The sequence below is a fragment of the Pseudoliparis swirei genome, chromosome 22 (assembly GCF_029220125.1).
Source record: "Pseudoliparis swirei isolate HS2019 ecotype Mariana Trench chromosome 22, NWPU_hadal_v1, whole genome shotgun sequence".
Taxonomy (NCBI): domain Eukaryota; kingdom Metazoa; phylum Chordata; class Actinopteri; order Perciformes; family Liparidae; genus Pseudoliparis; species Pseudoliparis swirei.
In genome coordinates, this window is record NC_079409.1 from 12434498 (window position 1) to 12453051 (window position 18554).

Below are 18554 nucleotides of genomic sequence, written 5' to 3' on the forward strand. Positions count from 1 at the left end.
GAGGTTTACTGTAAATGAAAAGATAGTTTTCATTTTTTTTTTTACTTTTGAGATAATACATACATAACAAAGTGGTTTCATTCCTCAACTCATACCAGAGTCTCTCCGCTGCACCTTGCCTTCAGATATTTTCTCACATTATGCGCTCCAAAGAGAGAAATAACAGAAGTGCAATTATAGACTGACTCACTGTACTTCACCTGAGACTGTAGTTGTGTAAAGGCCGATGGATCAGTAATATCCTTAATAACAACATTCCCTCACTAGGTGGGTGAGGCCAACACACACACACACACACACACACACAAAAACCACAAAGGCATTCAAGGTGAGGCCGATTCACATTCCCTCGTCAGTGCAGTGCAGAGACCAGAGATGCTGCTACAGAGCTGTCAAGCAGAATATGTGACCTTTATTAAAATCCAACCGTGGGCAGGAATAACACGATCAGCACATACAGTACAGCAGCAGATCCTCAGTCACCTCACGGGCGGTTGAGACAAAACCAGAGCATGAATAAGGTGGGGAAGCAGCAGGGTTATGCTTAAACAAAAGATCACACATGACTTCTTTTGGTATTTGGACCTGTGATGAAAACTAGAGTTGTGCTCCACAATCTGTTCCTGGTGACAACCTGTAGTGCAGGATCCATGTCCTCAGGTATGACTGTTGATATGTCTCCTTCTAGAGGGGGAACTGAGACTGCAGCTGCAGGACAATCCGGTCTCACCATCCACTTTCCTGAGTCTCGATGCCGTTCATGTTTAATTCACTCTCATCTCATCTTTTTATATTATATAGAATAATATTATATTGTATTTCAATGATTGACTGAATAAAAATACACAACAACAACAACTCTAGCCTGCTCAGTTCTCAGCATATTAAGTACGTCTCTTTACATTTTGAAAAAATTGATTTGAAATTGACTTTCACTTCAGCCTCTGTAATTTAAAGTGCAGAGATCAATGCTTCAACAGTCGCTGTCTGAAACACAGTTTAGGCCTGAACATGGACACAGTGTTGACATGAGGATGACATACAAGTTAAACATAACCCCAAAGTAAGTCACGTAAATATTTCATCATGTAACGTATTTATCATGCAGGCAGCACCAGTCACATCAGTAGCTTCTCTGTGATGTGTGAGAGAGAGAGAGAGAGAGAGAAAGAGAGAGAGAGAGAGCGAGAATTTAGTTTTATCTCACTTATAGATTTAACAGTTTCATTTTGATGGATAAAAAGAACAATCCTTCTAAAATAAACAATTAAGCTAACACTGTATATTACAATTGCCTTTTATGGAAATATATATTTTTAACTGCTGAATGTATTATGCAAATATACAAATGTTGATTGTAGCCAGCGACTTTGGGTCCTCTATTCCCACTTTCCTCACTAGATGCCAGGTCTGCTGCGCATGGTGATGATGTCACAGGGGTCAAGGGTCAAGGTCTCAGAGCTCCGTCATCAGGAGGGCTCTGAGTAGTTTCTCTCTGTCCAACCGCATTCCCTCTCCACTGCAAACATAGAAAGATACAAAACGATACAAACGATATTCACAAGGTAAGACAACTCTGCATCACAAAGGCGGAAAGAGAAGTAACTACAGAAAAAGTTAAGTTAACTAACATATAAAGAAGCTTTAAAACCTTTATGGACAGTGACAGTAGTGTACAGTAGTAATTTATTTTTTAAAGCACAAATGACAAATATTTACATGTTGATGTGTTACAAATTGAGGTGTGTTACCTGACGTTATGGGCAGAAAGGTAAGGGGAGAGGCGAGGAATAGAGCTATGGTAATAAGAAGGGGAGAGATGGGGAGAAGGCGAAGGAGAGGGACAGCATGGACTACCCAGCTCCAGTGCTGGCATACTATCCACCTGGAATAAGCATCAATGCGCACACACACACACACACACACACAGAGCAAGAGGGATACATTCCTTAGATCACTTACATGTAATGCTGAGAGGTTTTCAACAAACATGCACTCTGGATTTCTGAGGTTCGTGTGTGTGCATGTGTGAGGGCACCTGTGGGTAAATGGACGGCTGTATCTGTTGGTCCAATGAGCTGGTCGACCCTGACCTTCCTGCACTCTGGGAGGAGATTGCTGCAAGTGCTTCTGGGAGATTATCTTCATCTTCGTGGTTACTGTGTAAGAAACAAGTTGCGAGAGACTAAATCACTTACATGACCTGCAGATTGATCTCAATAACAATTTTTTTAAAGCGGAGACGGTTTTGCTTTTGCTTCAAGTATCGTCTTCCAGAGTGCAATGTTCCTCTTGTGAAAGCTCAAGTTGGGAGGCGGTACTCAAAGGTGATGTGTACTCACAAGCTGAACTGCCTGACCAGTCGCTTTCTGCGGTTGGTGCATGTGTTGGCTGCAGGCTGCAGCCTCTCCGGCGTTGGGTTGCGGTCTTGCCAATATGGCGTCTTCTCTGCCGTCAGACTGGATGCAGCAGAGTCTTGGGATGAGCTCTGATACCTGAGGACCAGAGAGTCAGTATTAAACACACACGTGCAGAAACATATTTAGGCATGTCACGAAAGGATGAGGGCACCGGCCTGTCATTAAAGGTCTCATTTGAGTTCTTCCCTCTCGGCGTTGTTGGAGCGTCCTTCTTCATCGTGGAGGGAAAGAGGACACTGTTGTTAGCTACACAGCACAGGACACACGGCGCTGATGGGTCGGTGGGAGTCTGCTTCGGTACTCACCCTGAAGGCCGCCTCCATCTGGGCTTTGAGGATGTTACACTTCAGATGATCAGGGAGCATCGCTGGGGAGTGAGGAGGATGTAGAGACTTTTCAGACAGCTGCTTCTCCTCTCCCTGGCAGGGGAACAGGCAGTAAAGAAAAGTGTGATCTTATTGTGTAGCAGAATCTTCCTCATTTCAACAGTCAGTTAGTGTTGCTGGGGACAGTCCCTGACCTTGTTGTCCATGTTGACGTGCAGCGAAGGCCACGGGAGAGATTCACTGTCTGACTCGAGAGCATTGAGCAGAGACGAAGAGGTATCCAACTCCTCTGCAGGGCAGTGAGGAGCTCGACGTTCTGAAGCACACACACTTTATTGAGACAATGAACTCTAGGCAACAATAGTAATTGTGTAGAAATGCTATGTTTAGGTCATTTCTGATTGTTTAACATGAACAGGCTAATTTGGTTATTTAGGAAATACCTGATAAAATCAGTGTCTGAATAGTTGTATAAATGCTTTACATTAGGGATTTACATCCACAGTGGAACATTTTTATAGAAGCTTTTGTACATAAAAAGAAAAGAAATCAATGAATTGTGTTTAAAAGGGGCAGTTCACCCAAAAACGATCGTCAGCTGCTTTTGTCTGGCTGTAATCATTCCTTTGTTCCTACTGGCCATGAACAATAAGAGATACCTTCAGAATTCACTTTAAGTGTAAGAGATGGGGCCACAATCTGCAGTCCTCTGTGCAAAATCATGTTCCGTTCACCTGAAGCCTGTTGGAGGCTGAAGCAGTGGGATTTATCAAAGCAACTGGGTATCTTCTATAGTTACTCTTTGTGGAGCAGAATCTATCCTCAAAGTGGAAAAGTCATGTTTTCTGTGCTATTCATTCAGCAGTGTATTGACTTATTACAGATTCACCGGCTCTCCCTCAGGCGGAGAGTACTCACTGTTCTTGGAGTGTGTGTGACAGAGCGTCTCCTGGCTGTGTGTGTGGCGGTGATGGTGGTGGATTTTGCCAGAATACGAAGTCTCATTCTCTTCAATGCTGAACTGATGGTCTGAGGCAGGACCACTCAGAGGGAAACTAAAGACAACGAGTGCAATCAAAGGGTTTTCTTTTCCACAAACTGTGATCATCTAATCATTCAAACTGTCTGACTTCAGCTTTTAAAGAAAAGAAACACAGAAAACTGAATTGAGTTTATCGAAGTGCATAACCTCCTATCTGCAAAACGATCCAGGAAAAGTGTGGGGAACCTTCCATCTGCAAATTGTTGGGTATTTCATTGTATTTTGTTAAACGTAATAGATATCCTTAACAAATAGCATTCAGTCTTTTTCTCAAGAAAGTGCATTTTTCAGATAGGAGGTTTTGATATTACTTTTACAAGTCGGCTTAAGTTATTTAAAAAAAATGAAGGACAGCTCTTTGCAGATGTGTACTCCTTTTTTGCAATTATAAACATTTTGTTTATTTGAAAAGTAGACTAAGTCAACACACTATAATGCAAAACATTGGCCACATTTTTATGTAAACAATTGGTTGGTTAAATCAGCAAATTCATAACCTGCTATAATAATGTAAAGTTTATTTAAAAACCTCTTTTTGAAAGCACAACAACACATAATACAGGACTATATTTCATGCTTTTTTTCACACTGAACTAAAACATATATTTTAAAGCAGCTCAATCCCTAAACCAGCATGCAGTATGTAATTAACGCGTCCACCTGTTGAGAATGACCTCATTCGGAACTCGCATCACTTTATCGTACTCAAATTAAAGTGACATTGATAAACTAGCGTCATGCGATTTCTCAGGCATGAAGACAGATTTTATCTTGAAGGCAGATGTGTGATCCTGCAGTAAACAACGTTGAGGGATTAAAACCAACCACGACGACATGAAAGGGTCCACAAATAAAGCAAAGCATGAAGCTATTAAACTCCATCCTTTCCTAATTCAATCTGTGTATTAGTGGTGTGTTTTGCTCTATTTCAAAGGTTTTAAAAGTCGGACACTTTATATCTGTAAATTAACCATGTTGAGGAGACATTCTAAGCCTTAGTCATGTGGGAAAAAAAAGAAGAAAAAAAACTGCTAATATTCGGTACAACCCGAAGAAAATAAGTATTCATTTATTTTGTCACTTTTATTTTAAAATTCCTACTCAACAGGATAATCATGCTCTAATTTGTAGATCAGCAATTTGGTGGATTTGGGATCTTGCACCCATGAATATACAGACATCACTGCATCACTTAACATAAACATGTGATGATTCTCTACAAGTTCTGGAGCTATAAGGTGCATATTTTCTCTATGATTTCTATGTGGATGAAAGGAAGTTTTATTTTATTGGGGGATGAAAGTCACACTTTTTGTATTGCATTTCATTTATCGTATCATTTCTGTGTTCAGATTTGACTGATTGATGAACCCATGAAAGAAGCTTTTTTAAAGCAAATTGCAGCAATCATTACAAAGGTGTTCAGCTTTAATTAAAGCACATTAAATCGCCTCCATAAACTGTGTGTCACAGCCACAGCTGTGGATGCAACTGTTGCGTGTGTTGTTAAGAGCGCCACAATAACTAACTTTCTGTTACACCTGTCCCTTTCACCTGGCGTCTCTCCCATTGCTCCTTTCAGGTATATCTCATGAAGGTGTACACTAAAACACATGAGGGGATGTGACAAATGGATGATGACACGGCGGATGAAGATTATGGGGTCAACTTCTCCCGGTGAATCCATCAAATGAGCCTCTTTCTCTGGGATACCAGTCTGTGTAATTCTCATTGTTCAGAGTCTGGGTTGGAAACGGATTTCCAGTTCAAACAGAGGTCAAAGTGCGGTCATGACCTTATCCCTGTAAACCACACTGATCGATCCTGGGAAGGTGCCGCTGGTTCGCTGTGGGACGGGAGGATGACTGGACACGGGACTCGCAAACTGGGCAGAAGGCCTGAACGTCACAGGATAATGGAGGAACACACACACACAAACACACAAACACACACTCACGTGAGGTTCATGAGTGACATGAAGTGTGGTGAAGTGTGGTGAAAACAGATCATTTGGAACGTGAGATGAGTGACTTTGTCTAAAGATATAAATATACCCTCGAGGACATTCCTGAAGAGATTGAAAAATCATTGTCTGAGAGTATGTCTAAACCCTGCTCTCTGTGGGTGGGTGTCTTACCTGTGTGGTGGTGTGTGTCCGGAAGGGTGCAGGTAAACTGGAGGTGTGAGAGCCGGGTGGGACGGGTGCCACGGCTCGTGGCCAATAGGAATGTTGTGTTGGTACTGCAGGGGAGAAGAAGAGACGGATTGGAGAGACGGATTGGAGTCGTTGAAATTAAATGATGTCACAAGAGCGAAGCCAGATCAGTGGCTGCTGCGTGTGTGTGTGTGTGTGTGTGTGTGTGTGTGTGTGTGTGTGTGTGTGTGTGTGTGTGTGTGTAAAAGTAGGTTGTCTGAGGTCACTCACTGGATGTAGGCTGGGATCAGGGCTGGCGTGAGAGCTGTAAAATATGGACAACAATCACTGTTAGCAGATTATCAAACCAACTGAAAACATAAACTTCTTTATGTGTCCAAGCCAAGTATCCTTACAAGGTGAGGAAGACCCGACGAAGTGACGGCCTTTTTACTTTCTTTTTACAAAGGGCTATTTTTGTGTTGGTGTTAAGACTATCCAGGCCGTTATGTGAATTAAGATCAATGTTTGAGGACAAGGAATTAATGTAATAAATGGAATGTCCTCAAAAACACAGTAACATGAATGTGCATGTGGTGCCGTGTGTATTTGTGGTTGTTTTGTGTATTTTACCTGATGTGTGACGGCTTAGCTGGGGAAACGGAAGCTAACGGAGAGAGAGAAGAAAAATAGAGCAGCTGGAAATATGAGTATTGGTCACTTTATCCTCTTTATCTGAACTTTTATCTTGTGCAAGTCTGTTTTTCACTCCAGTCTCTTTGCATATATGTCGCTATCAATGTGTTATCAACACTTGAATTTAAATTTATTGTTGTCTCGCAGGGCTGAATGACTTTTAAAGTCAGAGAAATAAAAGTAAACACAGTTTGCAGTCTGCACCTGATCATCAATTTATGGGATACTCCTAATGGCTTCTAACGCTACTGTAGCTCACAGAAAGTGAGAAATACAAACTTGCTTTAGAATATGTCTATGCTGGTTACCTTCTGCCCCCCAATGGCTGGGCTAAGATCACCCAGTCTTTGGCTTACCCCCCACCCCCCTCCTCCATGTTGCAAGTCATGTTTAAAATGTATGTGCTTATGTGCTCTCTCCCCTCATGTTATGCTGTAATCTTTCATCCTTTCTTGCCATTGTGTTGCCTCTGTACCTGTACTCTAGCAATGACAATAAATTGAATCCAATCCAATCCAAAATCCAATAAGGAACCTGTTGAATTAGCACTTCAATTTACACATTTTCTGAAGGGCTGAATATTTTACATGCTGCAGTTTTTCCCTTTCTCTGAGAAAACCAAGCTGTACTGAATCACAAAGAGTTAAAACAGTATGTGACCTTTATGATAACACGTGAAGGCACATAAAGGACGAAATAGGTGCTGTTAGTCATCAACTTGTGCATGTGCTGTATAAGACTCACCTTTGCCCAGTGAATGTGCGCGGGAGGGGTATCTCTTGCTGGGCCTTCTCTCGAAAGTGCTGGCTCTCCTCATTCTGCCTCCATGAGTGGCCTGATACTCCGTCTTACCGCTGAGAGCAACACACGGAAGAGGGTGAAAAGAATGAACGCCGTTATTATACAGCCACCACACTGCAGTCAGACCTCAGATCATGTGTTCACAATTCACCAGAGAAAAAAAGTCAGGTGTTATTGATGCACTATCAGGAAAACTGCTCCTTAAATTGTTTCATGAGCATAGTCTTTGATGAGATTATCATTCTAAAAGTTGAAAAAAGACAGCAAACCATGATTTAAAAAATATATTTCTTTTTTTCTCTTAAAATATGTTATTAAGTACATCTAAATGCTCATTCACTTTCTTCATGAAATTACTCTAAATAAAAACAAAACTGTCACTCAACAAAACACCACAGATAGTGTGTTTATCACACTGATTATGTTACAAGCTACAGGTGTTCCTGTTTTTAGTTCCACCACCTGAGCCCTAAACCCATCGACCCTGATGTAACACAGTCTTTGCTTTGTTTCGCTGCTCAAACAAATGTCAGAAGTGCCCTTCAAGTGTGAGAATTTGCTTTGACCATCTCTGATAATAGTCAGAAGAAAACAAACAATCTGAAGGGAACCTTTCAGTCGCCATAGGAACAGGTCCATGTAACCATAGATACACTGTAACCATAGATACAGGCTCTGTTTTATGTGACACGCTATCTCCCATGTGTTGGGACTAGTGATGGCCATAACTACCTGAGTGAGACAACTTGTATTCTCCTTCAGAGCCGTTTCAGCTGTCAATAATAAACGTAATGAGGAGTGGGGCTGCACGGCGGTGTCACCTCACAGCGAGAGGGGCCCGGGTTCGAACCCCGATCACGATCGAGTTTGAACCCGGGCGGTCCTTCTGTGTGGAGTTTGCATGCTCTCCCTGTGGTAGCGTGGGTTCCCTCCGGGTACTCTGTTCTCCCACAGTCCAAAGACATGCGGCTCAGGTTAATTGGAGACCCCGTGAATGGTTGTCTGTCTCTATATGTGCCCTGAGATAAACTGACGACCTGTCCAGGGTCGACCCTGCCTTCGGCTGGGATCGGCTCTAGCTCCCCGCAACCCTAAAAGGGTTAAGAGGTTTGGAGAATGGAATGGAGAATGACGAGTCCATCTCTGAGCTCTACCTGAATCTGAAGCGAGAGCCGAGTCGTGAGAAGTCGCTGTTGCTGGCCTTGCCCGCGGTCGGTTGGCGTAGCCGGAAGAAGGCGTGGCTCTCCACGGCACTCTTCCACAGGTGTTTACAGTTCTTGGAGTTGTCCAGCTGGAACACAAACGTGTGCTCCTGCTCTCGACACTGAGGTCGGAAAACAAACATATAGTGTTAGCCTCCTTGTGTGTGTGCGTGTGCTTGTGACTGTTTGGATGCAAGGTGTTTGTTAGAGTTTGTGGCAGGAAAACAAACCTGATCGTCGTCCTCCACCACAACCAACGTGAGTCGACTCCTTTTGAAATCCAGCCGAGTGATTTTGGGCCTGGACAACACACAGAGACACACACATGAACAACACAACCAATGGCTCTACATTAGTACCGCAGGCTCGTTTCTTATTTCAGAAGCTTAAGATGATTAGAGCAGTGGAAACCATAGCACCTTCAACAGGTACAATAAAACCAATATCAAGATCATGTATATACAGTCGGCCTTTTCTCATTCACTCAACAACAACAAAAGGTCCAGAGTTATGCTGCTCTGCAGACTAACTGATGAATATTGAAATATCCATTGAGACTTTTACTGCGATGAAAAGTCAGGAGTCAGAAAGCATGTCAAGTTAGTGTCATGCTGTCATGTCATCGCTGCAACATAACTGCAAATGCTTCAATTAAGAAATTCTAGTGTTTAAAGTTCATTAAAAAAACGTGATGCGTTTAAACATAATGTAAAAACATTTTTGAAGTGGGCATTACTGGTTTGCAGATGTACTTACCAAAAGAAGAGGCCAATTTTGTTTGGGCCTTCAAATACTAAGATGCCAGTCGGAGTGAGACCAAGAGCATACTCCCCTCCATCTCTGCCCTAAAGAAACAGTACACACACACACCTTAAATTGGCAAACACACTTGTAATTAAGCGACACTTGTGAAAGTAAAATACACTCACACACCTTGACAAAGTGCATATCTACTCCGTAAAGTTCCAGCCACTTGCATTTGTTGAGAAAAGAAATCTCTGCTTCTGACGGACTCTTCCCCCTGTGGATTAAAAATCACACACCGTATTAAGTTTTCACAACATAAATATTACTTTGTCCATCACATCAGTTCTGACACAAGAAAACTGTCAATAACGCCAATTGCTACACGACCTCTACTGGTAATTGGTGTAAACTCAGAGTGGGTAACCCTCTGAGTCCCTGAGTCTCGGTGTTGTGCGTAAGAAGGACTGTGAACTCAGGGAGTTTGTCCTTGTGCGTCTCAGTCGGCTTGGTGAAACATATGTAATCTAACCCGAGATGGGAGCAATCAGACCGTGGCTGGGTTAATCACTGCCCAGAATCAATCAGGAACCTCCAGAGATTAACCATTTAATCCTTCATACAAACCAGTGAGATCGAGGCTGAGGGTGTGTGTGTGTGTGTGTGTGTGTGAAATGTAGACGCCCCCATCTGTAGAAACGCTGGCGCTGAAAGGCAGCAGCACAATGTCTTACTTTGCTGCTCAGTGCTCAGCTTCTTGCGCCAGTAGTTTTGTTCAATGAGGAGATAAACTTGCTCCGGTCACAGGACGCCCTCCAATACGTTGCTTTGACACAGTTGCATTTTGTACGTGTAGAAATGTGGTTGAAAAAGTCCCGTTTTCCACAACAAGTCTGTCACTGAATTCATGATTAAACTCACCGGAGGTCCAACCACATGCCAAAGATGTCCGCCTCCATGGGCTCGCTCTGTTTGGGATTGAAACGAAACTCGGACACCAGCTCAGGAGAGTGCTCCAAGGGGTCACAGTCTCCCATCTCACCTGGACGTGGACACAAAGAGATGTCAAGTACAGACAGTTGAGGGAGAGCAGCAGACTCTACTCTACTCTACGTGTTCTCATTATCCTGTCGTTGTCCCTCATGACCACAATGTCATAACCTCTCTGCAGGTTCCAGGGTTTTTCCTGGGTCAAAATGGGTCTTCGGTGCTCCCAAAACATTTTTTTGTATGTATAAACACGGTCTGTGTTGCCATGTCACCGTAATTAGCAGACATCTATGTATTTTTTTCTCTCTCCATAAATAATGGAGGCTATGCTTGAGGAAATCATTTTACTTCCACTTCAGATTCAAATAGATAGGCTAATAGATTGACAATAGTCCAGGTGTATTCGTGCACGTCGGGCTGTTGAGTGATCAGCAGCTGGCCGCTCTGTCCATTCGCGCACCTCACAGTTGCGTATTGATCAGACGAGAAGACACGCTTATCAACTCGATTACTATTGATCAAAACAGAACGAGGGTTCGGCTGTAGCCTCCTTGAAACATACTATTGAGAACATATTCGCTGACATGCACGTGATGAACACAGGTTTTTTCTTCTTTTTTTTCTTCCCCATCGCAGACTTTTTTTTGCCTTAGGTGCTCGGGATTTGTCATAGGCGTTCGGGAAAACGGCTTAAGCGCTCGCCCAAATTTTCTCTATGCAGGAAAAACCCTGGGTTCACGCTGCATCAAAGGTTATTTTAATGCAAGGAACCATCATACTTAAATTGTACTTTTCATAAAGTTCTTTTCCATCTGAGCTTACTGCTTGACCTCTGCATTTGATTTTAAGATAGCATGGACTATATTTATGTCTATAAATGGTTTATCTTTAAAATATCAATATAGTGTTTGTGGCTTCAACTTCCGTGCCAGCTCGCACGTTGTGCTCCCACCTGTAATGAAATGAGCTCTATAAATAAAGTTTGGCTAGCGTGCATAAATATCTTGCTTAGATGAAGTAAATGCACCACTGAGAACCTTTACCACCAAGTGATGAATTAGACAATGAATATAAAAAATATCAACTATAAGAGTGGACGGAATTTTGCAAGCTAATTTTCATATCACAGTGAAATGAATGGAGATTAATGGCCTCCCAAAACATGAAACATCATTGGAAAAGTCGACTTACTTTGTAAACAAAATGCCGCCAGCTCCACTGAGACATCGTACGGACATTTCAATCTGACCAGAGAAAAAGAGACACTGCTCATGAGCTGTTTTTAGTGGAAGTGCATTCAAAGCATACATGTTTCATGTGTTGGATAAACATAAAAGCATCTGAATGCCCTACGGCAGTGGTCGCCAACCCGTCGATCGCGATCGACCGGTCGATCGCGGAGACGTTCTGTCGATCTCCAAAATAAAATGAAAATAAATTCAGAAACACATTGTTCCTTGTTTTCGAACATTTTCTAAAGTGTCTTCTGAAATGTTTTCTTTCTGACTGGAAGATTGACATCAGAAAAGATCTCCGCCTGATTCATGAATGCCTGAAAACGGGTTCGCTTACACAGCCGTGTTCTCAGCTGTGCTCCCTGAAAGAGGGGAACGTACCACGACAGGTGGGGCGCAGGGGAAATGCAGAAAGACCTTTATTGATAACTTCACATATTACACAAGCTCAAAGTACACCGACATAAAACTAAGTCATCAATAAATAAATGTTGAAATGCCTGTACCTTCGTGTAAATGTTTACGTTATGGCATTAACAGGTTACGCCTGCGCATGCGCGATAGCCGAGATTCTTGGCGACTTGCCAGGTCTTACCTCCGTGAGTTCGGCTTTTCTGCTGTTGTCCTTCAAAACAAAATCTCAACATTGAGCTTTTTTGTTGTTCTCCGATAGAGCAATCTGGTTTACTTGAAAGTGATAGCAATTGAATTTATTCTATTATTTGAAAAGGGACAGATGCAGGAGTCACAAATGGTGATTCTCATATTTATTATTATGATAATTATTTAAATCTGAGGATGTCTGTTGAGCTGATGTGAACGTAATCACCAACGGTCTGAGTTCAGAACCAGTCCCAGATGAGAAAACGTTCATGAATACCAAATTTGCCCCGAAAAACTCATCAGTGGAGTTGAGAAAATCACCAAATCAAAGACCAGGAGCTGGATTACTGACACAGCTGACAGACGGCCTCAGACTGGCTGTCTGTGATTATGAACTAACTACAAGCTCACAGACAGAGTTCAGTCACAGCCATGCACTGACTGGAGTCACATGGCTTGATGGCATTATGATGAGAGCTGAACTTACATGAGTTCCACTGACTGATCATGTTGTCAGTGTCATGTTGTAATTGGATTGGATTCAATTTATTGTCATTGCTAGAGTACAGGTACAGAGGCAACGAAATGTAAATAAATACAACATTTATATTGGTAGTTCATCCAGCTGCTCATTGCAAATGTGTTTTTTCTTGTACATATTGTGTGCGGTTAACAAATATCTTACTTGTTATATTACACTTAAATTCTGTGTTCCTGGTCACATCAATTTGAACGCTGGACCAAAATGACAATTAGGCCAAATAAAAAGTTGTAAGTCCAGTCTGGACAGTCGTTTTCTCTCAACGCCTCAATAGGTAGATCTTGCCGGTCATGAAGGCGGAGGTCAGGGATCTTGGGCTCAAAAAGGTTGGTGACCACTGCCCTACGGCCTACACTGTGTGTGTGTGTGTGTGTGTGTGTGTATGTGCGTGTGTCAAGGAGAAGAAGAGCAACCCTTTTCCTAAAATAAGCAGCCCTCTGCTGTTCCTGATCTTGAGCTTCATAATAGAGCTGGACTCTGGGGATGCGTGGCCCAGATACTCAGGAGGAGGGAGAGGGGGAACACGCTGTCTGAGTGTGTGTTTGAGCATGCAGGTTTGTGTTTGTGTGTAAGAAAGCAGGCCCCACGGTACATAAGTGCCCCAAACTCTAATGTAGGTGACCCGTGTGTACGCTTCCACAGCTGAGTGTGTTTAACGCTACTTTTGAGAACCAGACTTGACAGATAAAGAGAAATTACCTGAAAATGATTCTTGACGACTAATATATAGATACACACACTACTTTATTTTAGGGCAATGTTTTCTTCTGTTCACAAGTCTTTTCAGAAATTGTTTTTATTAAATTTCCTTTTGGAGTTCAAGCATCTTTATCTTCCATTCGACTCATTTTCACTTTATCAGCTTAACATTAAACCTCATTAACATGAGTTTTTATTCTTACGTTTACCCTCAAGTAGCTTTACGATTGTTAGAATGTTAATTGTCTCACACCATCACATGTATATATTATGTATTAATGTGTAGTAATAGAATATCAAAAGCCAAGACTCTGACACAATGTGTTGTATTGCTACAGCTCTCCAGTCTTTGGCATCATTTTGAAACACATTCCTGAGAATTCATTAGCATATTAAGTATTGTTGCAAACTTTTGGCTCTCCATTAGAATTTTTAATAAATGGTTGTACACCATGCGTTTGTCATGACTAAACCACTGGCAGCTGTTACGTCTGGGTTCATGAGCATATCAAACATACATCTGTTACCTGACCTCCTAATGACCACGTTGATTTTCATAATGAATAATTATGATAGGAAGTCATGTTCTCTTCCTTTCCTTATCATTTCTAAGTAATTAAGTTACTTTTTCAGGAACAGGGCAACGGAGTGAACACACATGTCGAGCTGACTTATACAGCACCAAGTTCTCACTGAGAGCCACTAAATGTGTTTCCAATGTGCACAAAATATGTAATATGACATGTTATTAATATGTTAAATGGAGTTACTTGTGTTTATGTGTACATGTCTATCGTTCTCTGGGTATATCATATGTCATTGTTAGATTTGCTTGTCACAGCGTCAAAGGAACTTACTTGCCAGACAGAATATCTTGTCGAAGCTGCAACACGAACAGATACCTGTTGGTGCAAAACAACAACACTCAGAGTGAGGCTCACTGGACATACATGATGCATCACAGGCTTCTCCTCATAACTCTGACACATCATTTGTTTTAACAAGTCCCTGTCCGTTTGGCCTTGATTGGAATCTACCCACGGCAGCTAAGTAATTAGCCACCCGTCCCCTTTGGACCTCTGCACCGGGCTCTTGAGAACACCATGTGTGTGAGTGTCTGATTTGTGTGTGAGATTCTTACCTTGTAAATTCCTCACGCAGGTTATTTGGCTCCGAAGAGTAAAATTTCACTCGGAAAAACAGCCTGTATGGAGGCCCTTCTAAAAGACATGAGAGAGAGCAGAGTGTCATGCAATACGGTCTGTGGAGGTGTGTGAGTGAGAGAGAGAGAAAGAGGAGATGAAGTCGTCATTTATCGGAAATGTATACAATCAAATCAAATCGTCTTTTGATTTATTTTATCCGTTGCACCTCACCCGTCACTGTCAGATAGGCCACGAATCTGTATTCAACTGCATTTATGTGTAACCTACTTTATTATTTAGTTCCTGTTTAACTTTAACATCGCTCAGACTTTTTCTTTTGAGGCTCTTGAACTACAAAAGGACAACGTCAGTCTCTCCTGTTCCATTCATCCCTCTGTTACAGGCTGGAGAGGTAAACAAGGGTACGGCTCCACATGCTAATCACCAGGTCAACATCGGATAATACGCCACCTGCTCCCCACCTACCTGCTTCCACATGCAAACATTTTCCAACACACACACACACACACAGACAGACAGACAGAGAGAACTTACCTCGGATCTCTTTCTTTATAAGCTTGGACATATCGAGCCAATGCTGGAGCAAAGACAATAAGAAGAAGGTGTAAATATGTTTTATGAGCGAGTGGTCGACTGTGAGAAGTAAGAGCTGGTTACTCACTGAGACTTGCTCTGTGTCCATGTACTGCAGTCCAAAGTATTCGGTCTCCACCAGATCTATATGATACATGATCTGGTCAAAAAGGTCCTGCCCTTTAGACTTGCACTACAAAGGAAGAACAAAAGGTCAAATATTTTTCAGCTGAGCTTTATGGGTATTTATTGTTATCTCCTGGGCTGTCGTAACCTAATCTTCTCAAGATAAATTGAGTCTTCAAACTTGAGTTTCCCCATCCAGTAATTTAGGCATGAAAGACAATAATAGTCAAAAAGTGGATATGAAGGTGGCTCTGTTTGTGTGTCAAAAAGAGAAGGACAACCCAATGAGGGAGAGGCCTTTACCCAGGCATTGGTTAATAACACACAAGTCAATGCACTTAAGCACAACGGGCCACATTCTGATCCAAACTTCCTGAGGACAATTCACGAGCAGATGTGCCTCATCCCCCAGCATGAAGCCCTGACCCCAGTGCGACCCACATAACACGCAGTGGGCGTGTAGAAAGATGACATCCTTGTACTTTGGATCCTGATAACGAGTCTGAACTTCCTGGTGCGCCCTATGCATGTGTGAGGAAATCAGTGGTATTAAGGGATGGGGGGGGGGGGATCACACACTTGCTCATTCTGCAGCATGTAGTTGTCGAGAATCATGGGGGGGGGTGTGTGTGCCAAAAATATCAGACACTTGAAATCTTTACTGTTCCTATTCCACCGTGTATGACGGCTGCATTCAGCCTGAAGTGACAGGCTAATAAGCTTTAATTGGCAAGATTTCAGCTCTGCTCAGCACACATGGCATGTACGAACTTGTTTCAGCACACCTTTGACAAAAGCTACCAGCTCGACAAGCCCTGTGTTCTTTTGTTGTTGGCGCTGTGGCTTAGCGTTACTGCTGTAATCTCCCCGTTGGTCTAGAAGAGAAATAATGTCTCCTCTGATAACCTATTATACACCGTCCGAGCCTTTCAGAGGTGACTCATGCACGCAGTAGCTTCGGTGACACACACAACCTTCAACATGAAAACATCTTACGAGAAGCCACTCTGCGCACCAATGCCCACTCATCATCCCACCTACCCCTCACACACTCTCAGCACCGGTCCGTGACACAGAGTTCCCACAGTTATAAATCAGATCGGGGAGTCAGGGAATAGAGGGAGATGGATGGAGAACAGGTGGAATAAGGAGAAGGAGAAGAAGAAAGGGGAGGGTGATGAAGCAGAGTGTGAAAGAGTAAGACGATGAGCAAGGGAGCAGGCCGCAGGCCGCAGAGGAAGTGTACGAGAAGATCGACTGGCGAAATGGCACAGGGGAGGTTGTGAGGGAGCAGTGATTGCTTGAGGAAGATCAAAGCAAATAGACAAAGAGAGAGAGAGAGAAAACAACAAAGTGAAAGGAAGATGTTGGAAAAGAGCAAACAGGATTGGGCAGCTTCAGGTCTATCTTAGTCAGATATGGGGAAGTAATGTGATGACTTGGCCGATCATAACACCATCTGGAGCTGCTCCTCTCACCATACAGGAAGAGGCACACACACAACTTGAACTTGGACTACGAGTGATTTGCATAATTGATGACTCAGTTTATAATTGTCTAGCCAAATAAATATAAAATAACACGTTATTCACACAAAACTATCCAGAGATACGGTCTTCACGTTGTTGAAGTTCATTTTGTTTGGCCATCAGTCCTCAACTTAAACATATTTAATTTAATGTTAGTTATAATAAAAACGGAGAAAGGAAGCAAATCCCTTTTCCTTGAACAGTTGATTAACGTTCAAAATAGTTTGAGCCTTAATTTAAGCTGCATGTCTGCTGGATGAATGTGAAAATAAAAAGCAGGAATAGGGCATCATATTCAGTTGTATCATATTATCTAACGAGGAGAGTATTCAACTTTAAGTTGTAATTATTAAAATCAACCTTAGCCTCAGTTTCTTCTTACATTTTAAATGTAAAAAGTTTTAAAGTAAATTGACAACAGGTCTGACTCCAGGCTAAATATCATACATGTCATCGCAGTAAACCACCACTCCACCAGGAACCCTCTCAGGGTCCCTCCGGGGTCCCCGCGCCGCCCTTTGACCCCCTCTGACCTGGTCTCCCACCTCGTCCTGCGCCGTGAGCTCTATTCACACTCAGAGCCACCAGCAAAACACTCACAGGCAAGTCCACGTTGACGTCGGAGCCGTCCAGCAGCAGCACGCGGCAGGTGATGGTGGTCCTCGAGGTCCCGGCCGCCGGGATGTGGACCGACGCTCCCCCGCTGACCACGGCGGGCACATGCACGACCTGCTGCTGATGGGCCAGGAGCAGGGGGTTCCCGGTCACCCCTCCGGCCCCCCCTCCGGCCCCCCCTCCGCCTCCTCCTCCTCCCCCTTTACCGTCCCGCTCGTCCCTCTCTCTCGTCTGGAAGCGGCGGCTGAACGTCCGGCGCAGAAAGCCCATCATCTTCCTGAGCCACACGGCGAGGAGGTCCGCGTGCTGTCCGTGAAAGCTGCTCCACGCAACAGTCGGCGGAGCCGTGGTCCTCCTGCTGCTGCTGCCGCCGCCGCCGCCTCCTCCTCCTCCTTCTCCTCCTCCTCCTCCACGGGGCGAGGAGTCACTTAGCAGGCACGGAGGTGACTTCAGGGCTGCCGATCGGTGCTCCGGCGGCAGGAGGACTCCAGCCGCATACTAATGAAACTAACACAGACCAACCAGTTGAATTCAACCATTCCGCCCGGTGCGGGACTCTCACGGAAATACCAGCTGCCGCCTCCTCCTCCTCCTCCCGCCGCCCTGTCCTCTCCCGTGCACCTGCCTCTTGCTTTGCTCGATGTTGCGCACCGGCTCTAAAATACCGGCGAAAACCCGTCCGACGCCCCGCAGTGGGAGCCGCGCGGGGCCGGGAGAGCGACGGGGAGTCGAGTGACCTCTGAACCGGACCCCGGTGGTTGTTGTTCGCTGTTCCACCGGCGAATCGAAACTAGTCTACCTCACAGGTAAAAGTCAACCAACGAAACTGGACAAACAGTGTGGTCTGCGCGTGCGCACAAACACAACGCAGAACAAACTTCAGTTCCTCGCGACAGGCTGACCGATCGGTGCCGGTGAAGCTGCGCCACCTGTCGGTCACGTTTGCGCCTGACGAGGGCGCACTCAGCAGTGGGTCCTTATTGGTTCCCAGGGTGGGGTCCAAGGGGCCTCAAGGGGCCCCGAACATAATGCTAGTGACTTGTGTCATTATATTTGTCAAAGCTGGAACCAGGACTGGAGAAATACTGAACTCATGAGTCAAAACCACACAC

General features: G+C 43.8%; 1 protein-coding gene across 1 annotated transcript; it reads right to left on the minus strand.

The window, feature by feature from the left end:
* Positions 1 to 392: 392 nt before the first annotated feature.
* On the minus strand, positions 393 to 18259 carry epb41l4b (erythrocyte membrane protein band 4.1 like 4B). Its single transcript, XM_056444891.1, has 23 exons — positions 17428 to 18259; positions 15261 to 15365; positions 15134 to 15176; positions 14575 to 14653; positions 14291 to 14335; positions 11547 to 11599; positions 10287 to 10407; positions 9555 to 9642; positions 9378 to 9466; positions 8852 to 8921; positions 8574 to 8743; positions 7363 to 7472; positions 6556 to 6589; positions 6214 to 6247; positions 5926 to 6029; positions 3665 to 3801; positions 2941 to 3062; positions 2726 to 2839; positions 2576 to 2631; positions 2343 to 2495; positions 2039 to 2159; positions 1752 to 1885; positions 393 to 1519 (listed from the first exon to the last, which is right to left on the minus strand). The coding sequence occupies exons 1-23, from the start codon at positions 17713 to 17715 to the stop codon at positions 1456 to 1458; spliced, it is 2334 nt and encodes a 777-aa protein (XP_056300866.1). The 5' UTR covers positions 17716 to 18259; the 3' UTR covers positions 393 to 1455.
* Positions 18260 to 18554: the final 295 nt, after the last annotated feature.